General features: G+C 42.3%; 2 protein-coding genes and 1 pseudogene across 2 annotated transcripts; 1 reads left to right on the top strand and 2 right to left on the bottom strand.

Moving 5' to 3' along the window:
• Positions 1-1,779: 1,779 nt before the first annotated feature.
• LOC124007064 lies at positions 1,780-10,324 on the bottom strand (annotated as a pseudogene).
• On the top strand, positions 8,352-9,814 carry faub (FAU ubiquitin like and ribosomal protein S30 fusion b). Its single transcript, XM_046317343.1, has 5 exons — positions 8,352-8,431; positions 8,865-8,946; positions 9,061-9,202; positions 9,326-9,381; positions 9,520-9,814. Exons 1-5 carry the CDS (start codon positions 8,355-8,357, stop codon positions 9,643-9,645), a joined length of 483 nt encoding a protein of 160 aa, XP_046173299.1. The 5' UTR covers positions 8,352-8,354; the 3' UTR covers positions 9,646-9,814.
• Positions 10,325-12,640: 2,316 nt separating the features above from the next.
• On the bottom strand, positions 12,641-14,960 carry LOC124007066 (ubiquinol-cytochrome-c reductase complex assembly factor 3). The gene is made up of 2 exons (XM_046317344.1): positions 14,707-14,960; positions 12,641-13,318 (listed from the first exon to the last, which is right to left on the bottom strand). The coding sequence occupies exons 1-2, from the start codon at positions 14,821-14,823 to the stop codon at positions 13,181-13,183; spliced, it is 255 nt and encodes an 84-aa protein (XP_046173300.1). The 5' UTR covers positions 14,824-14,960; the 3' UTR covers positions 12,641-13,180.
• Between the last annotated feature and the right edge of the window lie 5,732 nt (positions 14,961-20,692).

The following is a 20,692-nucleotide window of genomic DNA, read 5'->3' as shown; positions in this document are numbered from 1 at the left end:
GGCTGTGGTAACTAGTGACGGCCATAGAAACTGGATAATGAAATGATCTGCATTTAAAAGTCACAGAAAACATCAGCATCTTTCGGAACATTTTCCTCAAGTTTAAATTCCCATGAAAAAATCCATCAACAGCGATGAAAAATATGTGTAAAACACCAAATCCTAAATTAACTTGCCAGCATTGAGTATTGACTACACCACAAAACATTGAACACCACTGGCGGTCGGTGGCGTTTTTTTTAATGAGCATGGCCTTATCTCTATTACAGCATATTGGATGACTGTCATTCATATTCCATTCACCCAGTCCAATGTAACAGTGATAGTTTTAGGATACTGCATGAGGTTGCTAAAACCTAGCCTATGAATGCAAGTTTACAACGTAGGTGCAAGCAGGTCAAGAGAAACATTTCAGGAGACAGACGAACACATGGGTAAACAGTGACACATTCAATACCACCTTGCACACTCTTGCCTACATCTAGCTGATCTAGGGTGTACTCATTAGTCCAACAGTTGCAAATAAGTTTCTAATGGACAAATTCAAGTAGGTTTATCCCCATTTTGTTCCATTTATTTGTTCTACAGAATTGGCAGAATGAATTACACCCATTATCACGCGTAAACCCAGCTCACTATCATAGCAGCCATGTTGTATTCCTTCTCGCATCTATGGGCTCTCCTCCTCTCATCTTTTCCCTTTGCTTGTGGACTTCAATGCACAACACATCAGCTGTATGTGACCAGGCAAAAATAACTTTCCAAGCCAAACCATATCTTAACCGCTATACACAGCCTATACCGTTGTCAACATATTAGCTAAAGTAACGTCATATGTTACAATCATGCAGTAACGTTAGTGCACAGTCAGTAAGCAGTTTAGTTAGCACTTACATCCGCAGGCCCTGGTGGCAATACATTTGTAAAACCAAAAGCTTACCCTGACTTGGAAGAGTTTCAGTGTTGTGCTGGATAGTCATAGCTAGCTGGCTAACATAGCATCCATTTGTTTGAGCAGGGTGTTTGAGTAGGCTAAACTAGCTAGCTGCATTTACTAGCTAAGTAAGTGAAAATGAAACTACATTTTTTTAAACAAAATCTCTCTCTCTCTCTCTCTTGTGGCTCCTTCATTTTAGAGGAAATGTATTTGTTAAAAACTGTTCAACTATTGTCTTTCTCTTTTCGAGTCAACTACTCACCACATTTGATGCACTGCAGTGCTAGCTAGCTGTAGCTCATGCTTCCAGTACTAAATTAATTATTTATCCTTTGATTTGGTGGACAACATGCCAGTTCATGCTGCAAGAGCTCTGATAGGTTGGAGGACGTCCTCTGGAAGTTGCCATAATTACTATGGAAGTCTATGGAAGGGGGTTGAACCATTAGTCTCCTAGGTTTTGTATTGGAGTCAATGTACTCAGAGGAGGACGGAAGCTAGCTGTCCTCTGGCTACACCATGGTGTTATCCTACACTGGTGCTGTTGAGGCTACTGTAGACCTTCATTGCAAAACAGTGTTTTAATCAATTATTTGGTGATGTGAATATTCTTAGTATAGATTTATCTAATTATTATAACTTTAAATATTTTACCATTTCATTTTTAGGAAATTCACTGAGGAGCCTCCACTGATAAGCTGTGCTATTATTTTAATGCAATGAATACCCGAATCACATATCAAACTTACAACTGATATTGTTCCTGTGGATATTTAAAAAAAAATATATATATTTTTTTTAAATAAAGCAGACATCCCCCATAGCAATTGGCCATTTAATTAGTCAAATTTGAAGAACTCTTGTCATTTGAGCATAAGGTGTTGCATACAAACAAATATAATTGACATGGACATAAATAAACAACTGTCTCTTATTTATCCACTCATTTGAAAATGTTGGGTGCATATAGAAAAGTAAGCACTATTTTTCTTTGACAACTGTTCTGCAACAGTTTACCTCCTCACCAAAGGTCGACTTAGAATCCCATCTTCACCAGCCACTCCTTCAGCGCTGTATCAAAGTGACCTTTGACTCGAATTGTCATGGTCACTTCATTGACCTGGGTTGGCAGGTGTTTGCCAGTAAGCTGTTGCAGGTACTCCTTAACATCCTTCTCAAAAGCCTGACAGGAGACACAAAAGTAGCAGCATTAATCAGGGGGAAACAACTGCACAGTGACAGGAAAACATAACATTCAACCCAAAGTTGTTGCTAGATAAATACAAGAGCTCTTATACTTATACTCTGGTTTCCAGCCAGTCATACTTACTGATATGCAATACTGCAAAAGTTTCAACAATGCTTTGACAGAAGAACCCTAGAAATTATGTCTCACTCACCCAGATGTTCCCTTCAACCTTGTCGTGTGACTGCCATGGGTGAGGTAAGTGTAGACAGGAACATTGTGCATTCGGGAGCGACAGAGATCATGTATGGTAAAGCAAGAGGCACCCCTATAAAATGTTGGGTTAAAGGGGATGAGAAAAATAGGAAAAATATTTAATTGAGGTTAATCAACCATAAAGTAAATAGCACCTAATACCCAAAGTGTGTTTGCTGAGACTATGGTCTCATTTGAGAAAAAGTCTGTCCTCTTTCCTCTCTCCTACATGACGTGGAGACATGGTCGAGGAGAGTGTTCATTTGTTTATAGGCTAATGGGGAAGTGTCCGGCCCTCCTCGATAGCCACTTTCATCAAGGATAGTCGTATGTGTATCCTAGCAAGTTCTGTGTAGGCTACCAGAGTTCTTTGCGGAAGAGTTTTGAAATCTGCCACACCCCATTTGAATCAGATATTTCTTTCTCAAAGGAGAAAAGCATGCAAACATTTAAAAACGATCTATAAAATGTCTAGCACAACAACTAAATGTGTTTTTTAGCACATTACACCTTTCTTTTGGGATTCCACCCCTGTAAACTTAATTTGCCTGATGACGTGCAGTGGAGAAGGACGATTTCATTTCAAACAAGCACATCTCGATACACCTTCCCTCTACTCGCCTCCCCTCCTTCATTATCTTTGACTTTTTTTCAAAAGGAGGCGAGAGAGGACGGAGAGAGAGGACACAGGAGTTCAGCAAATCCAATTGAGAAAAGGCCTATGAGAGATGTGTGTATGAGACTATAAAAAACTAAGTGTTGGCAGATAAATCATGTACAGAATATTAGAAGCGTAAAACAACTCGAACAACAAATTTAAATGTAGTAAGGTATTTGAAGCAGAAGTTGAATTAGTGTGATAAACGAAGCCATTGCTCTCCATTTGCCTTAAAACAAAGGATGACGTAAGGTGTCAAGCTTCACCTGATGGAGGAGTCCAGCCAAATGGGGAAGGACCATCATGTTTAGGGGGAAAGGGCACTCGTGAAGGTGATATCAGTTGTTCCACAAATTTGTATTCTTCTGTAGATGCTAATATCCCACTCTTGGCTTCTCCAGCTGGGATACACAATGTCTGTTTTTGAAGGGAAAGTGACAGGGAGAAATGTATTCTCGCGTGCTTCAGATAACTCATTCATGAAAAAAATAATTGACAGATGCATTGAAAAGGGAAAATAAGCAGTGTCTGTCATTCAATCCATCCCAATTCCACACATTTATGCAGGGCAGGCCCTAGGGCCCTCTCTTTCTTAAATTTTCTGCCAAAATTGTTGCAACCCCTATTACGAGCCTATTCAACTTCTCTTTTGAATTGTCTGAGATCCCCAAATATTGGAAAGCTGCCGCGGTCATCCCCCTCTTCAAAGGGGGCGACACCTTAGACCCAAACTCTTATAGACCTACGTATTTCCATTCTGCCCTGCCTTTCTAAAATCTTCGAAAGCCAAGTTAATAAACAGATCACCGACCATTTCGAATCCCACCATACCTTCTCCACTATGCAATCTGGTTTCCGAGCTGGTCACGGGTGCACCTCAGCCATGCTCGAGGTCCTAAACGATATATCATAACCGCCATCGATAAAAGACTGTACTGTGCAGCCGTCTTCATCGACCTGGCCAAGGCTTTCGACTCTGTCAATCACCGGATTCTTATCGGCAGACTCAATAGCCTTGGCTACTCAAATGACTGCCTCGCCTGGTTCACCAACTACTTCTCAGATAGAGTTCAGTGTGTCAAATCGGGGAGGGCCTGTTGTCCGGACCTCTGGCAGTTTCTATGGGGGTGCCACAGGGTTCAGTTCTCTGGACTCTGTTCTCTGTGTATATCAATGATGTCGCTCTTGCTGCTGGTGATTCTCTGATCCACCTCTACACAGACGACACCATTCTGTATACATCCGGCCCTTCTTTGGACACGGTGTTAACTAACCTCCAAACGAGCTTCAACGCCATACAACACTCCTTCTGTGGCCTTCAACTGCTTTTAAATTCTAGTAAAACTAAGCGCATGCTCTTCACTACAAATACCTAGGTGTCTGGTTAGACTGTAAACTCTCCTTCCATACTCACATTAAACATCTCCAATCCAAAATTAAATCTAGAATTGGCTTCCTATTTCACAACAAAGGCCCCTTCACTCATGCCGCCAAACATACCTTCGTTAGACTGACTATCCTACCGATCCTTGACTTCGGCGATGTAATTTACAAAATAGCCTCCAACACTCTACTCAGCAAACTAGATGTAGTCTATCACAGTGTCATCCGTTTTATCACCAAAGCCCCATATACTACCCACCACTGTGACCACTATACTCTCGTTGGCTGGCCCTCACTACGTATCTATCGCCAAACCCACTGGCTCCAGGTCATCTATAAGTCTTTGCTAGGCAAAGCCCCGCCTTATCTCAGCTCACTGGTCACCATAGCAGCACCCACTCGTAGCATGCGCTCCAGCAGGTATATTTCACTGGTCATCCCCAAAGCCAACTCCTCCTTTGGCCGCATTTCCTTCCAGTTCTCTGCTGCCAATAACTGGAACGAATTGCAAAAATCACTGAAGCTGGAGTCCTATATCTCCCTCTCTAACTTTAAGCATCAGCTGTCAGAGCAGCCTACCGATCGGTAAATAGCACACCCGACTACCTCATCCCCATAATATTACCTACCCTCTTGCTCTTTTGCACCCCAGTATCTCTACTTGCACATCATCATCTGCACATATATCACTTCAGTAGTAATGCTAAATTGTAATTATTTTGCCTCTAGGGCCTATTTATTGCCTACCTCCCTACTCTTCTACATTCGCACACACTGTACATAGATCTTTCTATTTTTCTTTTCTTTTGTGTTATTGACTGTATGTTTACTTGTAACTCTGTGTTGTTGTTTTTGTTGCACTGCTATGCTTTATCTTGGCCAGGTCGCAGTTGTAAATGAAAACTTGTTCTCAACTGGCCTACCTGGTTATATGAAGGTGAAATAAATAAATATGGGATTTTTGGTCCCCCCCCCTCTTGAATGCGGAGAGAAAAAGTTGAATAGTTAATTTTCTGCAATTCTGTACATTTTGCACTGGGGTGCAGATTATTTTTTGCCGTTTTAAAGCTTATTTCCTGAAATTCTACACATTTTGTCATGTTAATATGTTATCTGAGTGACTAACAAGATCAAATGGGGGTCAAAAAGGGAAATGGTTCAAATTGTTTTTCCACCAATCATTTTTCCCATTGGGTATTTTTGAAACACTTAAAATAAGGGTTGTGCTTTGTGTAGGCCCAGCCAGGCGTGACGTTTTGATAACCATGTCAATCTCTCTCAGACAAGGTGACTATCAATATATTCTGCTCTATTTACTCTCAGATTCGAAAATGCTCATTTGCATCAAAGTAGACCGAGAGATAGAAGCTGTTTTTCAATCTCAAGGCCATCTAACATTGAGTGGCTGCTGCCAACATACAGAATCATATCTCTAGCCACTTTAATAATTGGATGCAATAAATGTATCACTTGTCACTTTAAACAATGCCACTTTATATAATGTTTACATACCCTACATTACTCATCTCATATGTACAGTATATGTGAATGGAAAGGCTCTGGAGCAACGAACCGCCCTTGATGTCTCTGCCTGGCCGGTTTCCCTCTCTCCACCGGGATTCTCTGCCTCTAACCCTATTACAGGGGCTGAGTCACTGGCTTACTGGTGCTCTTCCATGCCGTCCCTAGGAGGGGTGCGTCACTTGAGTGGGTTGAGTCGCTGACGTGGTCTTCCTGTCTGGGTTGGCGCCCCCCTTGGGTTGTGCCGTGGCGGAGATCTTTGTGGGCTATACTCAGCCTTGTCTCAGGATGGTAAGTTGGTGGATGAAGATATCCCTCTAGTGGTGTGGGGGCTGTGCTTTGGCAAAGTGTCTGGGGTTATATCCTGCCTGTTTGGCCCTGTCCGGGGGTATCATCGGATGGGGCCACAGTGTCTCCTGACCCCTCCTGTCTCAGCCTCCAGTATTTATGCTGCAGTAGTTTATGTGTTGGGGGGCTAGGGTTAGTCTGTTATATCTGGAGTATTTCTCCTGTCTTATCCAGTGTCCTGTGTGAATGTAAGTATGCTCTCTCTAATTCTCTCTTTCTTTTCTCTCTCTCTCTCTCTCCCTCGGAGGACCTGAGCCCTAGGACCATAACTCAGGACTACCTGACATGATGACTCCTTGCTGTCCCCAGTCCACCTGGCCGTACTGCTGCTCCAGTTTCAACTGTTCTGTCTGTGGCTATGGAACCCTGACCTGTTCACTGGACGTGCTGTTTTCAACTCTCTAGAGACAGCAGGAGCGGTAGAGATACTCTCAATGATTGGCAATGAAAAGCCAACTGACATTTACTCCTGAGGTGCTGATCTGTTGCACCCTCAACAACTATTGTGATTATTATTATTTGACCATGCTGGTCATTTATGAACATTTGAACATCTTGGCCATGTTCTGCTATAATCTCCACCCAGCAAAGCTAGAAGAGGACTGGCCAACCCTCATAGCCTGGTTCCTCTCTAGGTTTCTTCATAGGTTTTGGCCTTTCTAGGGAGTTTTTCCTAGTCACCGTGCTTCTACACCTGCATTGCTTTCTGTTTGGGGGTTTAGGCTGGGTTTCTGTACAGCACTTTGAGATATCAGCTGATGTAAGAAGGACTATATAAATACATTTGATTTGAAATAAATTTGATTTGATATAGTGTACTCTAATCCATCTACTTCATCTTTCCTATGCCGCACGGCCATCGCTCATCCATATATTTATATATACGTATTCTTATTCATTCCTTTACACTTGTGTGCATAAGGTCGTTGTTGTGAAATTGTTTGATTACTTGTTAGACATTACAGCACTGTCAACTAGAACCACAAGAATTTCGCTACACTCACCACAGGGAAGGAAGACCAAGAGTTACCTCTGCTGGATAAATTCATTAGAGTGACCAGCCTCAGATTGCACCCCAAATAAATGCTTCACAGAATTCAAGTAACAGACACATCTCAACATCAACTGTGCAGAGAAGACTGTGTGAATCAGACCTTCATGGTCAATTATCTGCAAAGAAACCATTACTTAAGGACACTAATAAGAAGAGACTTGCTTGGGTCTAGAAACCTGAGCAATGGACATTAGACCGGTGGAAATCTGTCCTTTGGTCTGATGATTACAAATTAGAGATTTTTGGTTCCAACCGCCTAGTTTTTGTGAGAAGCAGAGTAGATGAACGGTTGATCTCTGCATGTGTGACTCCCACCATGAAGCATGAAGTAGGAGGTGTGATGGTGACACTGTCTGTGATTTATTTAGGCACACTTAACCAGCATGGCTACCACACCATTCTGCAGTGATATGCCATCCCATCTGGTTAGTGCTTAGTGGGACTGTTATTTGCTTTTCAACAGGACAATAACCCGGCCTCCACAATCACCCGACCTCAACCCATTTGAGTTGGTTTGGGATGAGTTGGACTGCAGAGAGAAGGAAACTCCTTCAAGACTGTTGGAAAAGTATTCCAGGTGAAGCTGGTTGAGAGAATGCCAAGAGTGTGCAAAGCTGTCATCAAGGCAAAGGGTGGCTACTTTGAATAATATAAAATATACTTTATTTGTTTAACACTTTTTTTGGTTACTACAGTCCATATGTGTTATTTCATAGTTTTGATGTTTTCACTATTGTTCTACAATGTAGAAAATAGTCAAAATATAGAAAAACCCTTGAATGAGTAGGTGTGTCCAAACTTTTGACTGGTACTGTATATGGGTATCAAATAGCCAACTCACTCGTAACCGTATCGTAGTATTGGTATTCTTGCCGTGTGGTCGTATAGCTCGAAACTTTCCCTAAATCATCTGCATAACATTGTGGTCCCGTTTATGAAAGAGCGCGACATAATTTTTCTCGACCACCACACGTGGGCGGGATCAGAGAATACTACGTCACAGGTATGCGCAATGAAATGCTTCCTGTTTTCCATCTCCAGGCCAAACACCATTTGCGAAGCACACGATTATTACACTGCGAGATTTTGGTGAGCTATGAAATAAGTTTAAATTCTGTTTTGTAACTCATAACAAAGGGACTCAAAAGTTTCATGACATTTTAAACATTGTCTCTTAAAAAAAGTTGTATTTTTTATATCGACAGGAAATATACATTGTTCTACCGCTCTGGCTAGTCTAGCTATAACGTCAGTTGCTAATGATTTACCACAAACTACTCATCTTTGCACTAGTTGTTGGACATTTGATTCACCGTTTATTTTGGCATAAGCCTGAAGAAACAAACGAATACTTAACTTGGTTAGTTAAATAAAAGTTAAATAAATTCAACCCTGTTGGTGACCATGTTTGAATCAGGTGTTTTTTTTAGTGCTAGGCTTGAACAAAATCCTGCACAACCCTTTGGGTCTTTCAGGATTGTAGAACACACTGACCTAACATCATCCATCTTATTTTGAACAGGTTGACCATGCAGCTGTTTGTGCGTGCTCAGACTCTCCACACCTTTCAGGTGTCTGGGTTAGAAACTGTCGCTGACATCAAGGTAAAGTATAGCACTACTGTGCTTTCGTCTACCAACTTTTTGGTTTAAAAGTTCATTGATGACCATGAAAGGTTAACCACATTCAGCTCTTTGTTCTCGTCCCTTCTCCACAAGGCTCATATTGAGGCGTTGGAGGGACTCTCCTGTGATGACCAGGTGGTTTTTCTGTGCGGGGAACCCCTGCAGGATGATGCTGTGATTTGCCAATCGGCACTGGAGTTCAGCACTCTTGAGGTTACCCCCCGACTGTTGGGAGGTAACTGATCAATAATTAAACATTCTTGAGCGTTATTGTAAATATGTGAAATTGTTAAGGTATTTGTTTCTGTACCATCATTTGGTGGGGCTTGCTTTGATTAATTTCCATTTCCCATCCCAGGCAAAGTCCATGGCTCCTTGGCCCGAGCGGGGAAAGTCAGGGGACAGACTCCCAAGGTGGGCGTTTGTGTTTTAATAGAAATTAAATTAACGTGGCATATTCAACATCACTTGCTCTTCTGGCAAGTTTGCTTAGTCTCTAGTGTGCACGTCAAGACACCACACCTCTAACTCTGTTTATAACCATTCTCACAGGTGGATAAGCAAGAGAAGAAGAAAAAGAAGACTGGTAGGGCTAAAAGGAGGATCCAGTATAATAGGCGCTTTGTGAACGTGGTACCAACATTTGGCAAGAAGAAGGGACCCAATGCCAACTCATAAAATTATTTTCCCAAAGCCTTGTTTCTGCTGTCTCATCACAGTTCAACATTGACATGACCATGCATGCAGTGTGAGCAATGGACTGGGAGCAATATCTGTCATTTATAATTACATTTGTCACTGGGATGAAATACAATAAAACTCAGTGAGGAAAGAGTGGTACTCTGCACCAATTTGATGGTTCCTTTACATTGGGTGAATTGAACAGTTGTATGATTGGCTGTCTTTCTCATGGTTCAGAAGTAGATGAAATGGACTCAAGATTCCAATTCTGATATTTTTCCCAATAACTGGTCTCTTGACAAATCTGAACTTTTTCAGAGCTTATCTGATGGGTAAAAATACAATTTTAGTGAGAATGATCCGAATTGGACTACCTGTCTAAATACAGTCATGGTGGCATGAACACAGGGTAGTTCAAGTTGTATCAGTTGTATGTACAGGATACGCATGGTATATATCATCCAATGAAATTCTTACTTGCACAAGGTAGTTCCAAGTGCACATGTTCTCAATTTATTTAATGTATTATAGACAAGTCACACTGACAGATGATGAGAATAGTCTTTGGCATGTTCTCATCCATTATGCTAAGATCACTATCTGTCAAAGTGATCTTGGATATGACCATGGCTTATACTTCAGCAGCTTCAAATAATTCCATCTGTCAGAGCATCTTCAAGCCTTCCTGTGTGATTTCCCCACAGGGTCAGCGATGACCACGACTCCCCAAGCAGCCAAACCTGAAACAGAAATATTGAGTTGACTGCACCTCAGAGGCCCTGCAAGAATACTTTGAATAGCTTCAACTCATCATAGCTCTTGCCTTTGCTTTCACCTTAGTAATGTTGGATAAATTCCTGCTGCTAATACAATGCAGGAGATAGTGTCATGAAAAAGTATGTGAACCCTTTGGATTTCTGCATAAATTGGTAATCAAATTTGATCTGATCATCTTTGGAAAAAGTATATGAACCCCTAGGCTAATGACTTCTCCAAAAGCTAGTTGGAGTCATGAGTCTGCTAACCTGGAGTCCAATCATTGAGATGAGATTGGAGATGTTGGTTAGAGCTGCCTTGCCCTATAAAAACATTAACAAAATTTGAGATAGCTATTCACAAGAAACATTGCCTAATGTGAGCCATGCCTTGAACAAAATAGATCAAGAATTGTTGACTTGCATAAAGCTGGAAAGGGTTACAAAAGTATCTCTAAAAGCCTTGATGTTAATCAGTCCACGGTAAGACAAATTGTATATAAATGGAGAAAGTTCAGCACTGTTGCTACTCTCCCTAGGAGTGGCCGTACTGCAAAGATGACTGCAAGGGCAAAACGCAGAATGCTCGATGAGGTAAAGAAGAATCCTAGATTGTCAGCTAAAGACTTACAGAAATCTCTGGAACATGCCTACATCTCTGGCAAGTCTACGATATGTGAAACACTAAACAAGAATGGTGTTCATGGGAGTACACCAAGGAAGAAGCCACTGCTGTCTAAAAAAAACACTGCTGCATGTCTGAAGTTTGCAAACGTGCCCCTGGATATTCCACAGCGCTACTGACAAAATATTCTGTGGACAGTTGAGTTGTTTGGAAGGAACACACAACACTATGTGTGGAGAATAAAAGGCACAGCACACCAACATTGAAAACCTCCCAACTGTAAAGTATGGTGGAGGGAGCATCATGGTTTGAAGCTGCTTTGCTGCCTCAGCCTGGACAGTTTGCAATTGTCAACGGAAAAATTAATTCAAGTTTATCAAGACATTTTGCAGGATAATGTTATATTTCCACCAATTGAAGCTCAACAGAAGTTGGGGGATGCAACAGGACAATGACCCAGAACGGAAGTAAATCAACAATAGAATGGCTTCGATGGAAGAAAATACACCTTCTGGAGTGGCCCAGTCAGAGTCCTGACCTCAACCTGATTTGAGATGCTGTGGCAGGACCTCAAGTTAGCAGTTCACACCAGACATCCAAAGAACATTGCTGAACTGAAACAGTTTTGTCAAGAGGAATGGTCCAAAATTCCTCTTGACTGTTGTGCAGGTCTGATCCGCAACTACAGAAAACGTTTGGTTGAGGTTATTGCTGCCGAAGGAGGATCAAACAGTTATTAAATCCAAGGCTTCACGTACTTTTCCCACCCTGCACTGTGAAAGTTTACACAGTGTGTTCTATAAAGACATGCAAATGTATCATTGTTTGTGTGTTACTTTAAGCAAACGCTCATTTGTTGTGACCTAGGTGATAAGATGACATTTTATGACTAATTTATGCAGAAATCTGAGTGTTTCCAAAGGGTTCACATACTTTTTCTTGTCACTGAACATGTAAACATGCTGCCAATAAATCACAATTACTCACTTGCTGCAAACGCGACTTGTGCGACAGTTCCAATTGAGGTTGTCCCACCTTGGCGCATTACTTTTCGGGCGGCTAGGAAGACATATCCAGCTCCTAACAGCAGACCTCCACCTGAAAGAATCCGACAACTCCAGCAGCTCCCAAACATTTGACCCGCTGCAGGTGATACTGAGCCCGGTGGTACGGGAAATGGCTCTGGTGTTGACATTGTCAAAAAAATGGATTTATGCTAACTAGCTCGTTAGCTGTGCTTGGCTTGACGTGATAATTACCAAGCCGCTAACTTGACAAATTACTATAATCACTTATTATTAAAACGTACATCAGACAGTTAAAAATGTAATCCCCCGATCCCAGTTACGACCACTCAGGTATGACGATTACGACTGCATGTGTTGTGCATGAATCTGACCGCAACCTTCGACATCAGTTGAAATGAACGTCATTTTCTAAAGCCGGAAATGGGTGCAACCGGTAAAAGGGTCCAACAGTGGTCCGCTGACAAGTGCCAACAGAATTATATTCATGATCATGTAAACATCATTTAAAAACGTTACTCTATCCATGAAATCGAATTGGTTTTACAAAATGTAACAGAAAATATCCAACATACAAAACTAGGCAGGATTGTTTACATTTTATTAGCCATACATTGTTGGGACCATCACAAGCACGTTCATCGAGCAAAAATGATTAATGAATTATATACAACACTATTATTGTAATAAATATGCTTTGTTTCAATATAACAGAGCATGTGTTCAAGTTGAAGTTTGGGAACCATTGCCTCTTATTTTCAGCACTTTCTTATTCAGTGAAACAAAGTACTTAACGTCCCTTACACTCATTCATACTCAACACAAATGCAAACACTTAGCCAATATAATCTTGTCTCTTAAGAGGAAGTGGTAAAGCTCAGGTTTACTGGTGTGTCATCTGTAATAGTATGGTCTCTTCCCCACGTCTTTCAAATCAATGTGAAGACAATGGTCTGGTTCCCCTGCTCAGACGTCACATGTCAGATCTGGATAGGGTTTTTTTACGTATCAGCTAACCACGTTGTATCAATCTGGTGCCTGACGGCACAGTCGATGACATGGCACGTAACCATTGGATGATGCATGTGATGTCGGAGTTGGAGAACATGACCAGCATGTGAGCATGACTATTTCTGGGATCTCATAGGGCCCAATCCTCTCGCAATGTTGTCATCGGTCTCTGCAGCTTCCTTCAGCACCTGCATCATGAGGGCGTTCCTCTTCCTTGTCTCCTCCATTCTCAGTGGGTTAGCTTCGGGTAGATTCTGATGGTCAGATTGGAAAAAGAGCAGGTCAAATCAAATGTATTTATAAAAGCCCTCCTTACATCAGCTGATATCTCAAAGTGCTGTACAGAAACCCAGCCTAAAACCCCAAACAGCAAGCAATGCAGGTGTAGAAGCACAGTGGCTAGGAAAAACTCCCTAGAAAGGCCAGAACCTAGGAAGAAACCTAGAGAGGAACCAGGCTATGAGGGGTGGCCAGTCCTCTTCTGGCTGTGCCGGGTGGACATTAACAGAACATGGCCAAGATGTTCAAATGTTCATGGATGACCAGCAGGGTCAAATAATTATAATCACAGTGGTTGTCGAGGGTGCAACAGGTCAGCACCCCAGGAGTAAATGTCAGTTGGCTTTTCATAGCCGAGGTGAATGCAAAGCTGATACTGCATACAGATAATGCAACAGAAGCTGACACCAAAACAAAGCAAGGTATAATGTTATTGAAGACTGTCTGCTGTGCTGTTTCTTATTCCTTTCAACGTTTGATTCAGACCAGGAAACCATCAGGAGGCCTTTTTCAGTGGGAGGCAATTGCAGATGGTTGCAGATAGAAATTAAATATAGAAAACGGACATGATTGCATGTTCCAATCCACATGACTATTCCCCAGGTCGTTGCTGTAAATTGCTGTAGGTCATTGCTGTAAATGAGAACGTGTTCTCAGTCAACTTACCTGGTAAAATAACAGAAATGAAAAATATATTCAAAAATGACATTTCTATCAGCACTTTCTCTTCTGTCTCTGGTGAGTATTAGTGACAGACTATGCCATTCTATGGCTCATTAAGTAACCCAGTGGTTCCCAAACTCTTCACTCAGGTCCCCCTTCTGTCATTTTGCAAGTTTAAAGCTTATTTCCTGAAATTCTACACATTTTCCATGTCTTATGTGTGTTCCTGTGATATCCGAGTGACTTAAACATTACAACAAAATCAATGGGCTTAAAAAACTAGCAAAAAAAAACAGCTTGACGTGGGGTAGTTGATCTGGACATTTCTGACAAGTTATAAATAGCTCTCCAAGGTCTGCAATGACTGACATAAGAGGAAAACTGTTGATGCACTTTCGAAATTGCACCTTGTGCATTCTTACACTGACCCCTCGCACCCCCCAGTTTGGGAACCACTGAATTAAGCAACAAGCACCACTAGGAGAACCTTCTCTCGGACAAGTGCGCAAAGAGAGAACCACAGCGTCATGTAACTATCTATGTCTGACAGGTGAAGCTACTGGCAAGCCATTTACCATTTACAAAAAAATTAAATGTAATGCACAAATCATTACACATCTGACTAACAAATGACAAGCAGTCCTTTGCTCGGTTTAAAAAGTCAGTGCTGTGTAAGTCAAGTGCATTGTTAGCGGCCTACCTTGAGCATTTCCCTCTTCCTTTCCTCTCCTGGTGTAATCACTGACCACATTCCATATCCAATGCCTACCACACCGACAAACCCAGTAGAGAACAGGACAGTGCGTAGACCACTCATTATGTTAGGCTTGTATGTATCCTCCTTCTAAGACGTATTGAGAGTATGTTCTTAATTAGCAATACACTGTTCTGTTTTTGTTGTGACTGTTAGCTAGTAAGTTCATTAGGAGGTGCTCAATGTCCGCTGACAGACATATGCAGTGCATTATGGGATAGCCTACCCTTCTTTATACAACCTTTTTTCGGTGAGTTATGAGATGTCATGTCAAACCACGTTTTTCTTTTTTAATTCAAGAAGTGGACCATATTCCTGTTTGTGTTGACCAATATTTTAATGTAAATGTAAGATGATGCATTATTAACACAATTTTTTAATGCGTAGGGACCACTGACGATAAGCTTAATTGTGCAATTTCCACTCAAAACCACCAAGTGTCAGTCAAGTAGCGTCTTTTTTTGGTCAAATACAGTACTGTTCGGTACACTTTCTCTTCAGAAAATCACCTGTGTTGCCGTGTGCACATTGGCAGAAAGTGTGTGTGTGTGTGTGTGTGTGTGTGTGTGTGTGTGTGTGTGTGTGTGTGTGTGTGTGTGTGTGTGTGTGTGTGTGTGTGTGTGTGTGTGTGTGTGTGTGTGTGTGTGTGTGTGTGTGTGTGTGTGTGTGTGTATATGTGTGAGTCATAGTGTGTGGGGGTGTATTGAGTGCTGATAAGTGCTGATAATATGTATTCATCAGTGTCAGGTAGGGTGGAAGGAGAAAGATTGTTAAGGTTCAGTGCCAGCTAATGTAACTTGCTAAAAATACATAATAGAACTCGCAGTTCTGCTGTGATATTATGTGCTAAAATGTACTCCTAACTCTTCAAGAGTTGGTGACATTGTGAGCAATTATCATTTTCAAAACTAGAGACCCCCGTGACATTTTTTGTACTGTTTAAAGGTCCATCACTGATAATAACATGTGTATACCATTTTATACATATTTTAACAATATAAGATATTTAATGTCTGACCAATCTGCTTTTTAAAATGTTACTAGAAGTACATGTTGCTGTAAGTGAGGCAGTGTGCTTTATTTCTTTCTAAGACAAGTATTTTATTCCTCACAGTTTTTAGACTCAGTACTTTGTACTTTGTCTTTCTTTTCCAAAATATCTCTTAGCCCTAGGCGTACTGTAACACTCTGACCCTTTAGAATTATGTGTAACATTTTACACAAAATACATAACAGCACATTACATTTTCCCCTCACTCTTTTTCCCTCCCTCCCTTCTTCCATGATAGCTGAGTCAATAATGACACTTTTATCCACCCCCCACACCTACCCCATCCCATTCTCCATCACACCCACCCACCCACCCCTACCCTATCCCATCCTCCATCCCACCCACCCACCCCTACCCCATCCCATCCTCCATCCCACCCCCACACCTACCCCATCCTCCATCCCATCCCCCCACACCTACCCCATCCCCTCCTCCATCCCAACCCCCACACCTACCCCACCCCATCCCATCCTCCGTCCCACCCCCCACACCTACCCCATCCTCCATCCCACCCCCACAACCACCTCTTCCCATCCTCCACCTCACCGCCAACCCTACCTCATCCCAACCACACATACCCCATCCCATCCCATCCTCCACACCCCACCCCTACCTCATCCTCCATCCCAACCCCCACCCCATCCTCCACCTCACCCCCACACACCTGCCTCATCTCATCCTCCACCCCCCATCCCTGCCTCATCCCATCCTTCATCCCATCCTACACCTACCTCATCCCATCCTCCACCCCACCCAGACAATTACCTCATCCTATCCTCCACCTCACCGCCACCCCTATCTGATCCCATCCTCCATACCCCACACCCCTACACCATCCCATCCTCCACCCATCCCATCCTCCATACCCCATTCCATCCTACATCCCCCCACACCCCTACCCCATCCCCTCCTCCATCCCACCCCCACACCTACCCCATCTGATCTTCCATTCCTTTCCTCTCTAATTGCAACAGTAACGCTTGCAGATGCCAGTTCCCGTTGCCATGACACCCGTGTTTCCCGAAGGTGCTATGTGCACAAGAGTCAACATCCATGTGTACATTCTTTGTCTGATTGTGGTTTAAATCCTGTCCCACTCTGTTTGTCCTAGTACATTTTTGTCTGAGAGTATTCCAGTATTCTTGAATATTAATGCTTGTGTGTTTGTGCATAGCTCAGAAACAGAATTGGTAGCATTCTTCACACCAACACGTAGCCCCATTCCCCAGCTGTTCCAGTGTTATATTTCATAGCATGACACAGCATCAAACAGATGAGACTGAGGAGCGACAGGACATGCCTATTGTTGTTTTCAACTACTGTATGTTTGCTATAATCTGAAACACATACAACATGTTCATTGATGGATCTGGGCTCTCTTCAGTTTGCATTTTTGGGTACAAATGGGAAGCAGTGGTGTGTATTTGTGCATGTGTGCATGTGTGCGTGCGTGCGTGCGTGTGTGTGTGTGTGTGTGTGTGTGTGTGTGTGTGTGTGTGTGTGTGTGTGTGTGTGTGTGTGTGTGTGTGTGTGTGTGTGTGTGTGTGTGTGTGTGTGTGTGTGTGTGTGTGTGTGTGTGTGTGTGTGTGTGTGTGTGTGTGTGTGTGTGTGTGTGTGTTAGAGAGAGATAAAGTGGGAAGGAATACAGTATGTGTTAATATACCTCTCTTGGCATATTAGTGAGCATGTGCCTTTTACTGAGAGCTTTAGTAGAAAACAAGCCACAGTGAAAAAGTCTTGCTTCTTCAGTTGCATGTTGCAGATTTGGCTGCAGATTGGGGAAATCTATTTGTGAGTTAGTATAGCATTTACTGCTGCCAAAAAAAGTGATGATACGCAGATGTTATGCATAGGCTGCGTTTCTTATTCAGGGAACCATGCTTGTCTCCAGACATATTGACTCACTGGGAACAAAGTACATGACACACATACACACATCTTCAGCTTACTGAGTCTGGTATCAACCAGTTTAGTTCATTCATCTCTGACATGCTTTGCTCATAGATTACATGTAACCTGCATATTTAAACTAGGCTGTCGCATCATGACAGATCCTCAACAGACACAGACCAAATGGACAGTATTTAATGCCCTCATTTGTCTTTACAGTCCATGCCCAGTTGTTTAATAACCCCATCCAGACTCCCATGTCTCTCTTACCCAGATATTTCCACAGCGCCCTGTCTTTTCTAACCCCCAGCAATTTGTCAACCTTTTCTCTATCCACTTCCCCATCTCTCCTTCCCTTCCAGTTAAAGTATTTTCTTATTTCTGGCCAGGTGTAACTATCAGAATTCTTCTATAATATGTCATTCATACAGTGGGGCAAAAAAGTATTTAGTCAGCCACCAATTGTGCAAGTTCCCCCACTTAAAAAGATGAGAGAGGCCTGTAATTTTCATCATAGGTACACTTCAACTATGACAGACAAAATGAGAGGAAAAAAATCCAGAAAATCACATTGTAGGATTTTTTATGAATTTATTTGCAAATTATGGTGGAAAATAAGTATTTGGTCAATAACAAAAGTTTATCTCAATACTTTGTAATATACCCTTTGTTGTCAATGACAGAGGTCAAACGTTTTCTGTAAGTCTTCACAAGGTTTTCACACACTGTTGCTGGTATTTTGGCCAATTCCTCCATGCAGATCTCCTCTAGAGCAGTGATGTTTTGGGGCTGTTGCTGGGCAACACGGACTTTCAACTCCCTCCAAAGATTTTCTATGGGGTTGAGATCTGGAGACTGGCTATGCCACTCCAGAACCTTGAAATGCTTCTTACGAAGCCACTCCTTCGTTGCCCGGGTGGTGTGTTTGGGATCATTGTCATGCTGAAAGACCCAGCCACATTTCATATTCAATGCCCTTGCTGATGGAAGGAGGTTTTCACTCAAAATCTCACGATACATGGCCCCATTCATTCTTTCCTTTATACGGACCAGTCGTCCTGGTCCCTTTGCAGAAAAACAGCCCCAAAGCATGATGTTTCCACCCCCATGCTTCACAGTAGGTATGGTGTTCTTTGGATGCAACTCAGCATTCTTTGTCCTCCAAACACGACGAGTTGAGTTTTTACCAAAAAGTTATATTTTGGTTTCATCTGACCATATGACATTCTCCCAATCTTCTTCTGGATCATCCAAATGTTCTCTAGCAAACTACAGATGGGCCTGGACATGTACTGGCTTAAGCAGGTGGACACGTCTGGCACTGCAGGATTTGAGTCCCTGGCGGCGCAGTGTGTTACTGATGGTAGGCTTTGTTACTTTGGTCCCAGCTCTCTGCAGGTCATTCACTAGGTCCCCCCGTGTGGTTCTGGGATTTTTGCTCACCGTTCTTGTGATCATTTTGACCCCATGGGATGAGATCTTGCGTGGAGCCCCAGATCGAGGGAGATTATCAGTGGTCTTGTATGTCTTCCATTTCCTAATACTTGCTCCCACAGTTGATTTCTTCAAACCAAGCTGCTTATCTATTGCAGATTCAGTCTTCCCAGCCTGGTGCAGGTCTACAATTTTGTTGCTGGTGTCCTTTGACAGCTCTTTGGTCTTGGCCATAGTGGAGTTTGGAGTGTGACTGTTTGAGGTTGTGGACAGGTGTCTTTTATACTGATAACAAGTTCAAACAGGTGCCATTAATACAGGTAACGAGTGGAGGACAGAGGAGCCTCTTAAAGAATAAATTACAGGTCTGTGAGAGCCAGAAATCTTGCTTGTTTGTAGGTGACCAAATACTTATTTTCCACCATAATTTGCAAATAAATTCATAAAAAATCCTACAATGTGATTTTCTGGATTTTCTTTTCTCATTTTGTCTGTCATAGTTGAAGTATACCTATGATGAAAATTACAGGCCTCTCTCATCTTTTTAAGTGGGAGAACTTGCACAATTGGTGGCTGACTAAATACTTTTTTGCCCCACTGTATCTCCCCCCAATTTTGCATCCCCCTTCTCTCTGACTGTTCCTGTGGAATTAATTCCAAATATAGGTGATGAGTTCACTTCTAGAAACCCAATATTTTAGCTAAGTGTTAATCAGCCATTTTACCAACTGTACTTCAATGGGCATGACATACCACCAATTACTTTGACTATTCCCTGTTTGTGAGGTCACACAATGTCTGAGTCATAATATTGCCTGATGTCTTGCTTTGCTTACACTTTATAATGTGGGGAGTAGAGTATATGCACCATGTAGAAATCCTAGTGTAGTTTCAATTGTGTGTGTGTGTGTGTGTGTGTGTGTGTGTGTGTGTGTGTGTGTGTGTGTGTGTGTGTGTGTGTGTGTGTGTGTGTGTGTGTGTGTGTGTGTGTGTGTGTGTGTGTGTGTGTGTGTGTGTGTGTGTGTGTGTGTGTGAGAGAGAGTGAGAAAGAGAAAGAGAAAGTGTGTGTGTGTGTGTGTGTGTGTGTGTGTGTGTGTGTGTGTGTGTGTGTGTGTGTGTGTGTGTGTGTGTGTGTGTGTGTGTGTGTGTGTGTGTGTGTGTGTGTGTGTGTGTGTGTGTGTGTGTGTGTGTGTGTGTGTGTGTGTGTGTGAGAGAGAGAGAGAGAGAGAGAGAGAGAGAGAAAGAGAGTGAGTGTGTGTGTGCATATGCCAAGCGCGTACTTTATGTTTCAAACTTATCAATTGTAACCAGTTTCCATGGCAACTACTCTCTGGAGGCAGAGAGGAGGGAGAGAATGCAGGGACGGAGTTGAGAAAATGATTATTTCGGAGGGTAGGGGGGGCCTAGAATGAATGAAATATATGGTATGGACTGTTAAGTATCTGAGAGAGTGTAAGGAGAGAGGGCATTTATGTGCATGCTTACATAAACGTGTGGTGTGTATATAATATGACTTGTGTGTGTGTGTGTGTCTGTGCATATGTGTGTTTGTGTGTG

This window comes from Oncorhynchus gorbuscha, linkage group LG20 (assembly GCF_021184085.1).
Source record: "Oncorhynchus gorbuscha isolate QuinsamMale2020 ecotype Even-year linkage group LG20, OgorEven_v1.0, whole genome shotgun sequence".
In the NCBI taxonomy this organism is placed as follows: Eukaryota; Metazoa; Chordata; class Actinopteri; order Salmoniformes; family Salmonidae; genus Oncorhynchus; species Oncorhynchus gorbuscha.
The sequence above is the reverse complement of the archived record's forward strand: the minus strand, read 5'-3'. Positions and strand labels throughout refer to the sequence as shown.